The sequence below is a fragment of the Neltuma alba genome, unplaced genomic scaffold (genome assembly GCF_004799145.2).
Source record: "Neltuma alba isolate B1F8T4 unplaced genomic scaffold, ASM479914v2 tig00011881_pilon, whole genome shotgun sequence".
Taxonomy (NCBI): Eukaryota; Viridiplantae; Streptophyta; class Magnoliopsida; order Fabales; family Fabaceae; genus Neltuma; species Neltuma alba.
The window spans coordinates 155,716-172,495 of NW_021636483.1; the positions used below are offsets into that span (position 1 = coordinate 155,716).

At 32.5% G+C, this 16,780-nt stretch overlaps 2 protein-coding genes across 3 annotated transcripts; one reads left to right on the forward strand and one right to left on the reverse strand.

Annotated features, from left to right (window-relative positions):
* The first annotated feature begins 2,762 nt into the window (after positions 1-2,762).
* On the forward strand, positions 2,763-9,192 carry LOC114718956 (probable galacturonosyltransferase 15). 2 transcript variants are annotated; one of them, XM_028904407.1, is made up of 6 exons: positions 2,763-3,322; positions 3,788-3,831; positions 6,436-6,588; positions 6,943-7,527; positions 7,671-7,973; positions 8,447-8,558. In XM_028904407.1, the coding sequence occupies exons 1-6, from the start codon at positions 3,076-3,078 to the stop codon at positions 8,465-8,467; spliced, it is 1,353 nt and encodes a 450-aa protein (XP_028760240.1). In that variant the 5' UTR covers positions 2,763-3,075; the 3' UTR covers positions 8,468-8,558. The 2 variants fall into 2 exon arrangements, with proteins under 2 accessions (XP_028760240.1, XP_028760239.1); XM_028904406.1 differs by having other exon boundaries at positions 2,767-3,322; positions 8,413-9,192.
* A 2,065-nt stretch (positions 9,193-11,257) lies between these two features.
* Positions 11,258-16,780, reverse strand: LOC114718978 (agamous-like MADS-box protein AGL5). The gene is made up of 7 exons (XM_028904434.1): positions 16,521-16,780; positions 13,760-13,841; positions 13,574-13,635; positions 13,345-13,444; positions 13,123-13,164; positions 11,908-11,949; positions 11,258-11,452 (listed from the first exon to the last, which is right to left on the reverse strand). Exons 1-7 carry the CDS (start codon positions 16,778-16,780, stop codon positions 11,258-11,260), a joined length of 783 nt encoding a protein of 260 aa, XP_028760267.1.

Genomic DNA, 16,780 nt, shown 5'->3' on the forward strand with positions numbered 1-16,780 from the left:
ACAAAAATAATAAGGACAATCTTGATGTTTGGTGAGAAAAATAATGATGAAATTTGTCATTATTTAATAAATACAATTTATAAGAGAAAGCAATTTAAATGAATGCTATATTTATAATTGTCTAATACATAACTCGAATGAAAATAGTACTATTATTTTGGTAGACATGAATTAGTAATACCTATTGATTATTGACTGATTTTCCCCAAACATTGAATTAAAAGATCAAATTGTGATCCATGCCATACCAAACAAATCAAGAACTCTGATCAAAACCGGTCAACAAACCTATTTATAACAGTACTTGTTCAATAGTACTGTTTTCCTCCCTTATTTTGATCAGTTATTAATTGAAATTTTATTAATAACCATCAATAAAATTACTCCTCTATCATTTAATAAACCAATCATTTTTGCTTAACACCCACACAAACTCAACATAAATCTTCCCTTGTTAGGAAATAGCAGCTTTAGCACGATATTGAGCTGTTATTAATTTTTTTTTAATATTTGATTTACTACACAATCAATGATTCTCTTTTTCCTTGTTAAAAATTTTTATTTTTGAATTAAAAATACAAAGAAATTAGAATATCTAAATATAATATGAATAATCCAAATGGTCTGTTTCTTTGTTGATGGTAACATTATAGTAGCTTAGTTTATATGACCTTTATAGCATCGCCCTTATGCACTACTATTATCCTACGTTCTTTTTTTATTTTGAAATTAATTTACCCATTTACTTAAAAGGTCCAAAAAATTTTGCAAATACAAAATATCATTTTTCTAATCACGACATATAAGCAGACTCGTCCTAATCAAACAGGAAAAAATCCAAACAATAATCAAAATAATAAATTAAATAATAGAAGCTATAACAATTTAAATTTAAAATATTTATATAATTTAATTTCAAATTCCTTGCACTCATGAAAACTATGTCTGATTTTATAAAAGATTCCAAGCTAGTATTGTTACAGTATTTTAATAATTACTAATTATGTATTGAATTGATTGAATAACACAATATTTGATTTAATTAATTCTAAATACGGTAACTAGCAACTGTCGCAGTCAGGTGAGCTAAGTATGGGGCCCCGGCCGACCCCACGAGGGACCAGAGAGGATGATTTCCACGTCATGGCTGTGTCGGTAGCAAATGGTGCCAAAACCGTAATTAACACCCAAAACCAGTGGCAAAACACGGATGCTGGAGCCCCTGTGACGTTTTCTTTTCTTTTTTATTTTCGCCCACCCCGACGTTTACGTGGATTGCTCTAGCCCGATACATTAATCATAGGAAAAATTTCAAGCAAAAAAATAATAGGAAAAATTGATTAAAAAAATTCTTGTTTAAAAATTTAATTAACTAAAAAACCTGAATTTGAGCTAATAAATTATAATTTGTGAGTGTGCAACATATTTTTTTACTATGTATAACATATCATCAATCAATGATGTGTAATAACTATTAATATGAAAATCATTTACACATAGTAAAAATATATTACGCTTACGGATCATAATTGCATTTGTTCAAATTCAGATTTTTTTATCCAATCAAATTTTTAAACAGAGATATTTTACCAATTTTTCCTTTATAAAATTAAGGATTTCTGATTTAAAAAAAGGGTTTATATTTTCTATTAATTTTACAGTTTTTAAATAATTTTTTGGTAAAATATTTTCTGGAAAAAAATTAAATAGAAAGTCTTCATATTTTTATCTGATTTTTAATAAGATCATTATTTTTTTTTATCAAGTTATTATTGTTTATCCAAATTTTTAATTTGGTCTTTGTAGGCCCCCCAGTTTTACACTTTTACTTATTTTTAATCAAGCCTCTCCACAAAGATTTTATTTAAAAAAAAAAATGATGTGAAACTACAAAAATTTGATTAAAAAAACTATATGACCTAATTAAAAATAGGATAAAATTATAAGAACATGATTAAAAAAAATGACAAAAAAAGCTGAAAATTTATAAATGCTAAATAAGTAATGTTAATAAAAATTTGTTGTCATTTACAAATTTAATATTATCAACACCAAATGAAGTGTTGTTGCTAAACTTGATTTGGTATTTAGTAATTTTCAGCTTTTTTTTTTCATTCTTCCTAAAAAAACTACAAGAATTTAATTAAAAATTAAATAAAATTAATTTTTTAAATGTTTTTAATACTAACTCTGGTCTTAATATAACAGCTAGTTGACTAATTTGAATAGATTAAAAAAGTTAGTTATTTGTAACAAATATGTGTTATCTTTCCTAAAACATTTTTATTAGTTAGGTGTATTGGATAAATTACTATTATTATAAGGACTATTTTAAAACATATACATAAATATAAGATAAACAATAAATGAAGATTTCATATTAAATGAATTTTTATATTAACCATGAGATAGTACTACCTCCGGTCTCATTATAAGAGCCAGTTGACTAATTTGAAAGATTAAAAAATAAGTTAAATTAGTTATTTGTAATAAATATGTGTTATCTTTTTTAAAATATTCTCACTAATCAATTGTATTGATTAAAACTATAATTATTAAAAGGACTATTTTAAAAAAATTATATAAATATAATAGATAAAATATATTAGAGTTTTATATCTAGGATAAGAGGTGATAGTATTTTAGTATTGAAAATGATAGCTATTAGCCAAGACACATGCTTGCATCACCAATTTCCCGCGGCTTCGATCACGGCTTTGGTTTGGTTTTGGCTTTTCTTCCTTCAAACACGCGCATACAGTCTCTCACTCTCTCCATCACTCAAAAGAATTTCCAAATAATTTTCCAGAGACATTTGATTTGATTTGGTTTCTCTTTTTCTTCCCCGAGACAATTGATTTCACTGTGCCTGGAGAATTTCGATCCCCGTGAACTCCATTTTGCTCGACAAAGTACAAAAGGATAAATGCTCCATTTCTCCTCTCTCTCTCTCTCTCTCTCGTCTTTTCTCGTCTCGCAGTGAGCCAGTGAAGCATCAGATCTTTCCCGCCGGTTCGATCCTGAGAAGGACAAAGAGGAGGAGAAGCCATCGGATAGAGTAATGGAATCGAGAGGATGAAGTTCTACATATCGGCGAAGGGGATAAAGAGAGTGATCGCGATATCAAACAGCGGTGGAGGAGGAGCCGGAAAAGGATTGGCGAAGACTAGTACGGCGGCGACGGCGCCTGCTGCAGGAGGTCGCCGGATTTCCGCCGGGGCTTTCCTGCCGGCGGTGCTGTTACTCGGCATCGTCCTGCCGTTTCTCTTTGTCAGAATCGCGTTCTTGGTGCTCGAATCTGCTGCAGTTTGCTCGTCGTTAGGTAATTCAAATCTTGCGTTTATTCTTCAGTTTCTGTTTCTTGCTTCGTATTGCTTTTTCTGCGCTTTTGAAATTAAATACTTTGGTCTTCAAATCTTTTACTCTATAATTTAATTTTTTTGGTTTTTTTATCGAGTATCTTGAATCGCATGAAAATTAAACTGGTAAAGTTGGGCAATGGCATTAAGAAGAAACGGAAAATCGGAAGTTCAGTCCCAAGAAAGTACTGGAGCCAGAGACGTATAACGAAATTTCAGTGAGACGTCGTCACTCGTTATTTTCACGCATTCTGGTTTCTGAATTAGTTCATGCTTGCTATACTTGCTATGTTTCTAATTAGATTAAAAAAGTACTTTTAAATGGACTTATCTATACAAGATAAAAAAGAATCATTAAAAATTAGGTTGTCTGGTTGAAATTTTTTTAGAAGTTTTTTAACTGCATTAGTGGAAATGATAAATTGCAGATTGTGTACGATGGAGGTTTTTGGGCGAGAGTGACACGTCTCTGGTATGTATATTGTGACCCTCAACTACAAGATTACCTTTACATCTTTTTTATAACCTATATAATTGAAAAGAGAAAAGAGAATGATAATTTGATCCCAAAATATTAAATTAAAAATTAAGATCTAAACTTACTACCTCCGGTTCTAATTATAAAGGTTAGTTGACTAATTTAAGGAGATTAAGAAAAAAAGTTAATTTAGTTATTTGTAATAAATAGGTATTGTCTTTCCTAAAATATCTTTATTAATTAAGTGTGTTGGTTAGAATTATCATTGTTAGAAGAACTACCTTGGAAAAAAATATATAAATATGAGAGACAAAATGGATTAGGGTCTTATATTTAGGACCAAAATAAAAGTCAAACATAATATTATATTAAAGACCGGAGATAGTATTTAGAAAGTTTTCACTATAAATTTATTCTTAAAGTTTAAAATCATCAAAACAAATTTGTATCTTAGCTCATAAATTAATTATAATTAGTTTTTTTTTTTTACAAAAGCTACTCTAAAATCAATTGGGAATAAAAATTTAGGCCATTATAAATTTAAAATCTCTTTTGTAAATTAGGCATGCCTGTTTTAAATATAGTTGTCAATTTACAGCTAAGATTTTCGCTTGCAACACTTTCTACTGATATTGACAAAGTATTTTTAAAAAAAATTGTTGAGAATATAGCGATCATTAAATCAATATTTTGGGACATAGCTAGCCTGTCATTCTCCTATTAATTAATATGAAAAGGGTGACAACAGAAAAAATAATACGAAAAAAAAATGTCTCTCAATGTCTATGAGAAGACATGTTTATTATTTATTTCGGACATACATAATACGTTTGGTATTTAATGAGACATCACGCTAATATTAATACAAAATATGAAATTTATACAAATTACATTGTTCACAATAAATTACAAATAACACGATTTTTGTGTTTGAAAAAGTGCATGGTTTACACTTTTGCTGGCCCAAAAAAAAAAAACCATGATATAAGTTATACGGATATTGGTGTTGCATTGTATGGATAAAAAGTGTAATATAATTTTGATCGTTTAGCTTTATATATATGATTTCATTTTAGTTTCTAAATTTTTATTAAAGGTTTCTTCCATTTCTATCACCAACACCGTAGTTCTATAAAATTGGAAGACAAAAATAAAACCTTATATATCAAGTTAGACGATTAAATATGTATTTTTATTTTCGCTTTAGTACTATGAGCCTTCTCTGAGTCATGGACTGGTGGCGTTAATTAAGTAATCAATTTATATATTGAATTTTTATTTTAGTGTGCAATTTCTTCTCCAGGTAAAGTTAAAAGGGAAAAAAAAAAGGCAATATATAGTATATGATATCGAGTTCACTTTAAAATCTGATTCTGTTTTCATCGCATTGGAACCCATTTATTTTATCCAATAATCCACACCTGTGCCTGAAGAGTATGGTCACATTTTCATCGCGTGAACTTATTCTTTTTCTTTTGTTTTTCCCCCCTTTATAATATATTTTCTTTTTTTCCTTTGTGTTCATATTTCCGAACTTCAACATCCCTAACTCATCTTAAGACAAATGTTGGCAAATACTATCATTCATAATTCTATGTACTTAGCGTTTACTTCAAGTAGTGAAATATCAATTTAATACATGTACGTAAATCATGATTAAGAGACTGGTTTTATTTATTCACATAATTTATATGTAATTAGTGTGGTGTGTGTGTGTGTGTGAGCGTTGGCAAAAGCAAGTGTGATATATATGTGATCAATATCTTAATTTGAAAGTTTTCAATCAAACATGTTAAGTGTATAGTCTTTTAATTAAATCATAAATATGTCACTGAATATTATATACCTTTAATTAAAAAATTTATCAATTTATCAATAATCAATAATTATATTTTTTAAAAAAGTTATATATAAATCGAAACTTTGGAATATATTGGATACATCAATGACTTGTCAAATTTTGTCCATTACTCAACTTGAGGAGTCACAGTTGCATCGAATTTTGTTAAGGTTTGCTCTGCGCTTACGGAATATTACTGAAGCAAGACAAAAATAATAAGACGGCACGGAAAAGAATAGGTAGAACAGCTCGATCAGCATAATGCACAATAATCTAAAAAATTAATAGTCATGTCATGTTTATCTAATTATAAATACTTTTTGTTAGTCATTGGTCGTTTTCTTCTTCGTTCTTTATCTAAACCTTGTCATTTTTTAATTGGTTAAAAGCTTATTTTTAATATAATCATTGTCAAAAATATAATTATTGTCCATTCACTGTTAATATAAACCTAGCCACTGTATGTGGGTTTAAAAGGCTAATTATGTAAAGAATTTCTTTGGGTCAATTTTCCCTAAAACCATAATGTTATACACTAATCCACTAGCCGAGGTCAAAGTGGTAACTGGCAACGATGGAAGGGCGACAGTATAATTTAACCACGAATATGCTAAATAACTTTTCTATGAAATTTGCGCTCGTCAATTGATGATGATTTGGTGAAACAGGTAATAAATAGTAGGATTTAAATTTCAATAATTCCCTTTTCTTTTTTTTGATAGCATGGTTATTGATTCTATGCATGTACTTATCTTAAGAAACTCAGAGATGAGCTGATCAGAGCGCTGCTAGAGGCGAACGACGGTACTGTAAGTGAAGAGGGAGCTGAGTCGTTCAATGACCTTGTGAAACAGTTGGGGGCCTCTAAACGGCAAGACCTGGAGGCATTCGCTTTCAAGATCAAGGCCACGGTGCGTATATATAACTTTGAGAAGGTTTAAGTAAACAGCTTATTGGTTTCGTGAACCAGGCAACTGGTTGCATGAAAAGTGACTGCGAAAATTCAAGATTCTTTCAGTTCTTTCGAGCAGCACTAGGAAAATATCGGGCCAAGTTTCTTTTCAAGTCTTTTGGTTTTAGTTTGTCCATGCGCATATAAAAGTGGGTAGGCCTAATTTATGTAGACCAGGACATTCGAGGACCGTTTCACCTAGAGAGAAAAATATCTTATTGATATGTGCACATTTCAAAGTCTTCTCCTATATTGACTCCGTTTCAATCCATCCTGTTCTAACACATGATATTATTCTGATCATCACTTGCAGCTATCAAGAATGGAACGCAAGGTGCAATCAGCAAGACATATGGAATCAGTTTACTGGCATCTAGCTTCACATGGTGTTCCCAATGGCCTAAACTGTCTATGCCTCAAGTTAGCTGAAGAATACTCTGTAAATGCCATGGCCCGATCTCGCCTACCTCCGGCTGAATTTGTGTCTCGGCTTTTTGATCCTACCCTTCACCACGTTGTTCTCCTAACTGACAATCTCCTTGCTGCTTCTGTTGTGGTCACCTCTACCGTTGAAAACTCTGCTAACCCTGAAAATTTAGTCTTTCACATACTCACCGATAAGAAAACTTACACTTCCATGCATGCATGGTTTGCCACCAACTCTGTGAAATCAGCAATAGTGGAAGTTAGGGGATTGCACCAATATGACTGGTCCGAAGAAGTTAATGCAGGTGTCGAGGAGATTCTGGAGACTAATCAATTGATTTGGAAGAACTATTACAAGAATATTGAAGACAGGGAATTCAACCATAATGATCAAGAGCAAAGCAGGTTCATGGAGTTTCCGAGGCCCAACAGCCTCTCCTTGATGAATCATCTTCGCATTTATCTCCCTGAGGTAAATAGTTACTTTTTGATTTAAAGTATCTCTTAACTTAGATCTTTAGGGCTCAAGTTTGGTAAAAGTGTTCTGATTAATGCAAGCCCGATGAACTCTTGATGATAGTTTTTTCATGATTTGATTTTTGTGGTCCGTCACAGCTGTTTCCAGACCTGAACAAAGTAATATTTTTGGATGACGATGTTGTGGTGCAACGTGACATATCTTCTTTGTGGAAACTAGATCTTAATGGCAAAGTCTCTGGTTCGGTTTTCAAGTCATCCGGGGCAGAAACCGTTTTCCCTGGAAGTAAATACATTAACTACTTGAACTTCTCCCATCCTCTCATATCATCCAACTTCGATCGTGATCAAAGCGTATGGCTCTACGGCATGAATATATTTGATCTTGAAGCTTGGAGGAGATCGAATATCACTGAGACTTACTTTCAATGGTTGAGACTTGTAAGTATATCTGGATGCACTTGATTAAGTTTTTAGCTTCAAAATTCTGCAATAAAACGGGTTTTGGTAACTTCTATGTGGCACAATTCTTGAGGAAGCCCTATAGTATTGAATGAGTAGTCTGAATAGTCCATGGTTCTGAATTTCATATCTCTTGCATGTTTAATATCACTGCGAGCTGGTTTGTGTTTGTAAACCATGCAGGACAGATTTCAGTTTGTTGAAATCTTGTAGACTTAGATAGTGCTAGAATATTATTTGGTGTGACTCTCGTATGAGTAGTACTTGCTGGGGAATAATAAAACTATTCATGTCTCTCAACTAAATAATACCTTAGGCTTCGGGTTGAAGGTTGTTGGCCTGCGGATTATAAAAATAAATTGGCAGTACTCTTTCTATTGTGCCATGAAATTACATTCTGAAACTTTTGATTTCACAGAACCTCAAATCTGGGTTATCATTATGGAAACCAGGAGTGCTTCCACCTTCCGTGATTGCTTTTGAGGGTCAAGTGCATCCCATAGATTCATCATGGCTTGTGACTGACTTAGGCTACCACTATCAATCCGAAGAAATAAGTCCAGATAGATTGGAAAATGCTGCCGTAATTCATTTCAGCGGCCCTGCAAAGCCATGGCTTGAAATTGGCTTCCCAAAAGTGCGGAGTTTATGGAACAGATATGTAAATTTCTCTGACAAATTCATCAGGAGATGTGGAATTACACACTGAATCAACACAGTTCTGCTACTTTCTTGTAGTCCTGACATTTCCAAATGAACACAAGGTAGGTATATTTTGTGTTCACCTAGAGAAAGCAGAACCTTGAGACCTGGAGACGAACTAGAGCCAATCCTTTGGGATTCATTTGGACAAAATGCGTATGGGATCTGAGGGAAGAAGGTTTTGCCTTCAGTCTCTGACTTATACGCTCTGCACAGCATATATATAATATTGTCAGATATTTCCATATGCATATATGTACAGTTCACAGTCATATATAGATGAAACTCCCACTGATCAGTAGCCATATTAGAAACAGCATATGCTGTTAAGAATTATGAGATCCATCTACAAGCATCTTGATTTTTTCTCTCCGGGCACAGATTTTATAAAATTAGTAATTGTAATTTTTGTTATTGTATTGCTGTAAATTACCTGCTTAAAAATCTTCTGTATGGAAAATTATTCTACTGGTATAGTATCTGCTAATTCTTTTAATTTGGTACAATAATTCCTTGCTTTGGTATGAATATTTTACTTGTATCAGCTGTATAACAATAAATAGTTTTTAGATGCGTTATCTGCAGTTTAATACTTGATAACAGAAGCTTTTTCTATTTGGAGAAATTGTTTTATGCTTTTATATAGCATTTAATTCTGTTAAATGTAAATTATTTCATTGTTTGGATTGAAATTTTTATAGCAACATAGCTCAGAATCTCCTTATAAATATAGACAAAATTTTTAAGTGAATACCTTTTAGGAAAGAGTGCGAATTCATACATATGCGCGCGAATTCATATATATATATATATATATATATATATATATATATATGATTTGGGAAATCTTTAAGTAGATATCAAACTCAGCATATTTTTCTCGTACAATAAACAGAGCAAAGAAAGCATCAGCGGCATGGTCAATAAATAAAATACCTCTTGTGAAATTAAATTTATACAAAAAGTTAATCTTAGATATTTCTTTAAATTATTTATGGATGAGCATGTAAATGACAAACCTAGCTGGTATGACGTATTAATATTTAGAAATCTAGCATATCAGCCCTTATGTACCGGCCAGATTATTCATTTGATTAGTAAATTATTACCTCCTGTCCTTAATATAAGATCTCGTTTGACTTTTATTTTGGTCCTAAATATGAGACTCCAATCCACTTTGTCTCTAATATTTATGCTTTTTTTTTTCAAGATAGTCCTTCTAATAATGGTATTTCTAGCCAATTCACTTGATAGTAAGAATATTTTAGGAAAGACAACGTCTATTTATTACAAATAACTAACTTAACTTGTTTTCTTAATCTCCTCAAATTAGTCAACCAGCTCTTATAATTAGAACCGGAAGTAGTATATACTTTCACATCATGTTACCCCTTCAAACACGCATTTCTTGTTTGTAGCAAGGAATGAGATAAAAACTAGGTCTTGATCATTCAAAGAAAAAAAAAACGACATAATAAAACAATATATATTTTTAAATATAATTACATATGATATATGAAGATAGGGGCCAATAAAATGCTGGTATTGTTTTGCTAGTTCAGAAAGTAATTAATAATGGAAATTCTAATTGATCAAAGGCACTCGTTTGGAAAACTGATTCCATTTGAGTGGTTCTCCAGTTTAGACCCTAATTGCAGATTATCCAGATTGATCAAAATGAAGCTTGTGAAACAATTTCCAATAATCTTTCCTCTCATCTATCAGCTACCTGAGCATCCAAAATAAAATAAAATAAGTAAATAGTTATCAGAAGAGAACATAAAAAAAAAAAAAAAGGTTTATATCATGCAGGAGAAGTTATAAAGCAAAGTCATGAACTATAATAAGTAAATGGTCTTCCCCAACAATTCCCCCATGAAAACCCTAATTTTACTCAGAAGTATACAAACTGCAGCCAATACACCAATTTGAATCCATTAAATTGCACTTCACTTGAAGTATACAAAGTGTTATAAACACCCCAAAAAAAGATCTCATTTCTGCGGGCCAACATCATCAGAACTGTAGGGCTTACTTTTTTTGTGTCTATCTTCCGTTTCAATTTGAAATTAAATAATGTACACGCACATTGCATAAAGAGCAGGGTCAATTGTTGAATGTGTTCTCTTGTGCATTTAGCATATAAAAGTCAATCAGGCCAAAAATATAATAGTGCTTTCAATCCTAAATGTGGGAGCTATAAGGAGGGATTTAATTTCAATCCTAAATATGGGAGCTATAATGAGGGATTTGCTTTCATCCTATCTGTAATATCTGATCAATCCGTTTTGTTTATCAAATTTATAATTTTTTCCCAAATGTCTATCTCTGTTGTTTTCTCATATTAAAGGGTTTCCATCAATAAAATAGTTTCCAATGCAAATTATTAAAAGGAATATTTTAGGAAACTAATTCGTATTTTTTAACATCTAACTAATTTTTTTAATCTCTATAAATTAGTTATTCAGCTATTACATTTGTTTATAAAAAGAGTGAAAACAAAGCCATCAATTCACAGTTTAGTTGATTAAAAGATGGGAAATTCACGGTTAATTGACTACTTACACAAGCTGGAGAGCAGTGTGATCTTGACGAGAAGAATAATGATGATTATTAGAAGCCAAGAGATTTACAGGGAAGAAGTTGCGATCATAAGATTGTGTGGGGATGGACTCACACACACTTCCCTGTTGCTGCTGCTGCATCACACTTGATTGCTGCTGCTCCTGCTGCTGTGCTCTCTCCTGTTCTGCAATCTGCATTACATCCATCATCGTCAACACTTCAACTCCATAAATATTAATTCTATCAGCTCACACATATGCATATTAGATAGTATTGGATTCGGTTTCTCTCTTCATCTTTTGATCATGTTTCTTTCTAAGTGCACGCAAAGCACGTTGTGTACATGAAAAGGGTTAGTTAGAATAATGACTAATCCGGACTAAGTCGGATGGGACCCCTGCGAGCATTAAGCTCTCCCAATAAGTATTTAATGCAGCTCCGTATATGCTCAAGACTCAAACATAAGACCTTTGGTTAAACTTGCCCACTCTCTTATATCATCTTTTGATAGTTTTTTCCAGATGAGTCCCATCAAGATGCACACAATATATGCATGTTTTATATTCATTTAGAAGGGACAAGACCCTTGATGTGAAGCCAACATGGAATCCATAGCGTTATTTATATATAGTAGGGAGGGAGAGACCTTTGCTCGTAGATAATTGTTGTGGTTTTGAAGCTCCATCTCCTGCAATATAACGGTAATAAGTACATTTAGAAGAGGATTACCTATATATAATACAGTTATAATTGCACTATGAAGAGATATAAGGTTATGTTTGGTATATATGCATATGTCTCTAAAACTTTCAGCAAAAGAGTGGGGAAAAAATCTAATCAAGAATATATGTTTGGTGCAGGTTCTATTTTAATATACTTCTCTGATGAAAGTATTATTTTTCATTAATCAACTTAACTTTTCGCACAAGCTGGGCAACTTATTATATTCTTTCTATTAATACTTACTATTCTCTAAATTCTAAATGCATTAATTCTGTTAATTGTAAGGGCATTTTATTAATTCTTGGACAATATTTCTTGCATTAATTTAATTTCAAAATCCAATATTTCAAAATTGTATCTAGAATGACTGGAAAAGTGGAAACAAGACTAGATATAATTTGATCATTATGAGCAAATCCAAAATCTTTATAGACAGAACCAATCATTAGTTCCCAACCATGGGTCGAATGGAATCCTATACATAAATCAGTTAATAAAGAATAGAAAAGCTTTTATTGTGTCGCTTAAGTTATATAGGAATCATATAAGCAAAAAATCTCAAATATCCTTCATCATGAGACATATAATTGTCACTGTAAATAAGAACCAGAATCCCAACAGTAGTAATCAATATTGACATAATAGAAGTAAGTGAATCGATCAAGTAGCCAAACTCTAAAGAAAGATCATTATTTATAGTCCAAGACCATACATATTGATAGATAGAACTGTTATTGATTTGATGAATAGACAGATCCACCGAAATTAGCTGACAATAATATAATTGATGTATGTGAGAAGCCTATGGCTTACTCTCACTGCACACGCGTAATTAATAGGGAGTGTTTGGATAAAAACCAAACTATAGTTTTAAAAGCGTTTTTATGGTTTACGAAGTAAATATGTGGAGGAGTTTACTTCGTTTTGCGGAAAGAAGCACTTTCAAGGTTGCGAAACACTCCTATAATAGAACTTATGTCTCATATTATATATGTCTAGGATATATATGCACTACATGAAATATAGGATATTATGTATTTATAACATATAATAATACAGTAATACTGATATACTGGTAGTGATAATAGAAAAGAGATAAGCAGGAATAACTAAACAATGAGGATGAAAGAAAGAGTACCCGCTTTTGCATGAACTCCACTTCAGCAAACAATGTTTCGTGCTGAAAAGGAATTAATTTGAGTGGTTAAGTACAAATTCAGTAATGTATTTCACATTTAATATCAGGAACTTTAGAAACTCGTCAATGCAAAGCCGGTGGTATTATATATATTATCATAATTAAAAAAAATGAAATTAAGAAAAATATGTTGAAAGTCCATTAATTCAGAATCATGCATACCTTTCTAGATCTAACTCTGCTTAAACCTTTCTCTAGTCTTCCCTCTAGGTTTTTAAGCTCCTTAAGACTCAAGGAGCTCAGAGCTTCACCCAGAATGTGCCTGCAAATTCAAGTAACAATACTCACTCAATATGTATATATATATATAGAGAGAGAGAGACACACACACACATTTATGTTCCTCAAAATGTCAGACGATCGATGGACAAGAAGAGATGAAGAAAGTGACCTGTTTAGATTCTGAATGTCATGTATCTGCCTTCTTAACTTGGATGATTCTTGCTGATAGAACTAATGTTAATAAACAGATAAAGTAAGTTAGTATGAACAAGAACCTAGGCATATCTTAAATTCTTGAAACTAACATCAATACTTCTAGTTTTAAACTCGTAAATATGTGTTTAAGTGTACGTGCCTGGGTGTTAGCTTCAGCTACAGATTCTGTGTTTGAGGAAGCAGCGCATGCTTTCTTGTACCTTTCAATAGTTGCTCTAACACTGCAATCACACACAACGACTCAATCTTCCATTATTAATGGTACGTGTACACACACAAACAAGAGGGAAAAAAAATTTGCAAAGCAAGATACAGAAACTACATATATAGGCTTACACTTTAATATACACTCAAAAAGTCTACTAAAGAACAACACTTGCATTTGGTCCTATGCGTGTCTGTATTCATATCCCTCTCTCTCTCTCTCTCTCTAGTCTCTCACAGCTAAAATAACCCTTAATTTATTGGGTTGAACACAAACTATATATAAATATCTGTGTCCTCGGAGGAGGCCACAAGTCGCTTGCCCATAACTATATCATAAAGACAGAATATAGCTTGGCTTTATCTCTGTGGATTGAAGCGTAAATAAAGAGTTAGTGTCAGTAGAGCTTTAATGAATCTGAGAAAGTGAATGATGAGATCAGCTGCAACTTGGTACAGGCTTCACATCCCTATGCACAAGAATAAAGCTCAGAATAGATCACAATTTCCTATACTCTTCTTCCTCTCTTTCTTACCTTTCGCTGTTAGGTACTTCTTTCCATTTCCCTATGTTCTTCTTGCCATTTTCACTGTCCCATTCTCTATCAACAAAACAATCTTATTCGATATTTCTATATGTTCCGTTAAATTACAACTTCAACTGTTCTCCATGTAAAGTTTCATGCTTTGTAACGAGCTTTGAATCTGTTGATGAATTCGTACTAAGAAAGAAATTTAAAATTTATGTTATGCTGTGATGAAATGGAATATCAAATATGTGTCTGTCATTTTATATTGTGAAAATGAAACAGCTCTATCTCTGAACTTGTCCGATAAAGCATATTGACGCAAAGTGGTATGATATCTATTATTTTATACAATAAGTGTTACCTTCCCATACGATGAAATTTCCTGAGAGTAGGTGGGTTATTTAATTTACGTCTAGTGTTGGAAACTTTATTCCTACAGATGAAAGCCATAAAAGGCGAGAGAGAAGGATAACTTAAGTATAGATGAGCCTGGAGAGAACTTATCTTTCTCTTTTGCTATTCTTGGAAATATGATATCATGGAGTTCTACTTTTTTCAGCTCGATCATCAAGAAAAAATATGACAGTAGACCCCAATTTATTTGACTTCTTTTGGATCTTTTTATTATTTTTATAGTTATTTTCTGAAAAGTATAGAACTGCATAAGAAATATATAAATACATGAAAAAGGAAGCCATCACCCTCATGTTATGTGTTAGTCGCATGAAGAACTCTATTTTTGGTGAAAATATAATGGGAAATGATTTTGTACTTTTTCGAAATATCTACTTGAACTCAGCTTATGAAAGAATTTAAACCCCAGCTCATACTTGCTGCACAAAAGCACTAAAATAATTCATCGACCCAAACCAGTCCTTGGGCGGAAAGTTTAAGTATGGATAATGAATCAAGAGGAACCCTAGCTAACAAGAAATAGGCAAATCTTGTTGCCATTTCTTTTAAGAAAAAGAAAAACCTATTTTAAAAAAAAAACGGTGGGTTCTTCCCTTCTTGCTCATTTCTGCTTCGTACGGAGGAAGAAAATTTAAGGATGAAGCAGAAAGAGGACTCGTGGTCTTTTTCTTTTTTTTTTTCCCCGGGCCAAGGACTCGTAGTAATTAACCTCTCATTGACATTAATTAACCAGGTAAAATTAATTAATTTGAAATTTTTTACAGTCTCGGCATTGAACTGATCTGCTTCTGTGAGCTTCTTGTGAATCATTTTCTTGCTGATGAGAGGTGAGAGCTAAAATGATAGTACCAAGGAAGTGTCAAGGAATGGAAGAGATTGATGAAAACTCGGGACAGCGTTGTGTTGCAGACTTTGCCAGATTTGATGGTTAGGATGTGGAGATAGAGAGAGGCAAGAGAAATATAGATAGACAGAGAGAGAGTTAGCAAAATGGGAGATGCAAGCCAAGATCTTCAGCCTGCAAAATTTTGGAACCCTAAAAGTTTTAGCTTGTATTTTGAGCTTTTATATTAAAGCTTCCAAAATATAATGATTTACCTTAATGCCTATTTCTATGTAACCTTAGATCTGTTGAATCCCAACAAGCGGGAGGAACCTTACAGGAGAAAGGGAAATACAAACACACCACATAAAATGAATAATTGCATGTACGAACCAGAAAACTCAGAAAAAAGACACAACAAAAATGAAGAAAATTTGCACAACATAAATTATTCAGAAAAGTTACGCGCTTTCTGCTAAACTTAGAACACGTACGGTCTTAAACTTCATAAGCTTCCAGTTAATTAAGGTATTCTAACCAATTTAGTACATATTTTATGTATTTTATTACTTGAGAAGACTAATATATGATGACTTCAATTCAGTACAGATCGAAAAGGTGAAATTGAAACAAAACCGTGCTTTCCCAGGTCGCTCATCAAGTGATGAAGAAAGCAAGAACTTGAGAATATCAAATAGTCGTTCCTTAGGTCTAATTATAGCAGATTTTACCCAGAACAAATTTTTGAAAAGCTCAAAGGAAAATTATAAACCCAGTACTTCAATTTTCTTTCAGAGAATAGAGAAATAAAAGAAGAATATTTAAGATGGATCATACATGTATAAATATAGATAAATAGAGGTATGTGCAGAGGCTGTGATGAAGAGAAAAAGAGAAATTAATGGAGTTATGATCTGAAACGATCGAACCTGTTATTGGCGTACTCGTACAGGCGACCACGGCTAGAGAAGACGACGAGGGCGACTTCAGCATCGCAAAGAACAGACAATTCATAAGCCTTCTTGAGTAAGCCATTACGTCTCTTACAGAAAGTCACTTGCCTATTGGTTGTGTTCTCTATCCTCTTTATCTCTATTTTCCCTCTTCCATTCTTCTTCTGAGAAGAACATGATCCTCCTCCTCCTCCTTCTGCTGCTGCTGCTTGCAGGTTATCTGCAGCAACGTCCAT

Coding starts and splice junctions, on each gene's coding strand:
- LOC114718978 (XM_028904434.1), bottom strand. CDS start 16,780: ATGGACGTTGCTGCAGATAACCTGCAAGCAGCAGCAGCAGAAGGAGGA. Junction 11,950..13,122: donor TGGAGTTCATGCAAAAGCGG/GTACTCTTTCTT, acceptor GTTATATTGCAG/GAGATGGAGCTTCAAAACCA. Junction 11,453..11,907: donor ACAATTATCTACGAGCAAAG/GTCTCTCCCTCC, acceptor GATGTAATGCAG/ATTGCAGAACAGGAGAGAGC.
- LOC114718956 (XM_028904406.1), top strand. CDS start 3,076: ATGAAGTTCTACATATCGGCGAAGGGGATAAAGAGAGTGATCGCGATA. Junction 3,832..6,435: donor GCGAGAGTGACACGTCTCTG/GTATGTATATTG, acceptor ACTTATCTTAAG/AAACTCAGAGATGAGCTGAT. Junction 6,589..6,942: donor CTTTCAAGATCAAGGCCACG/GTGCGTATATAT, acceptor CATCACTTGCAG/CTATCAAGAATGGAACGCAA.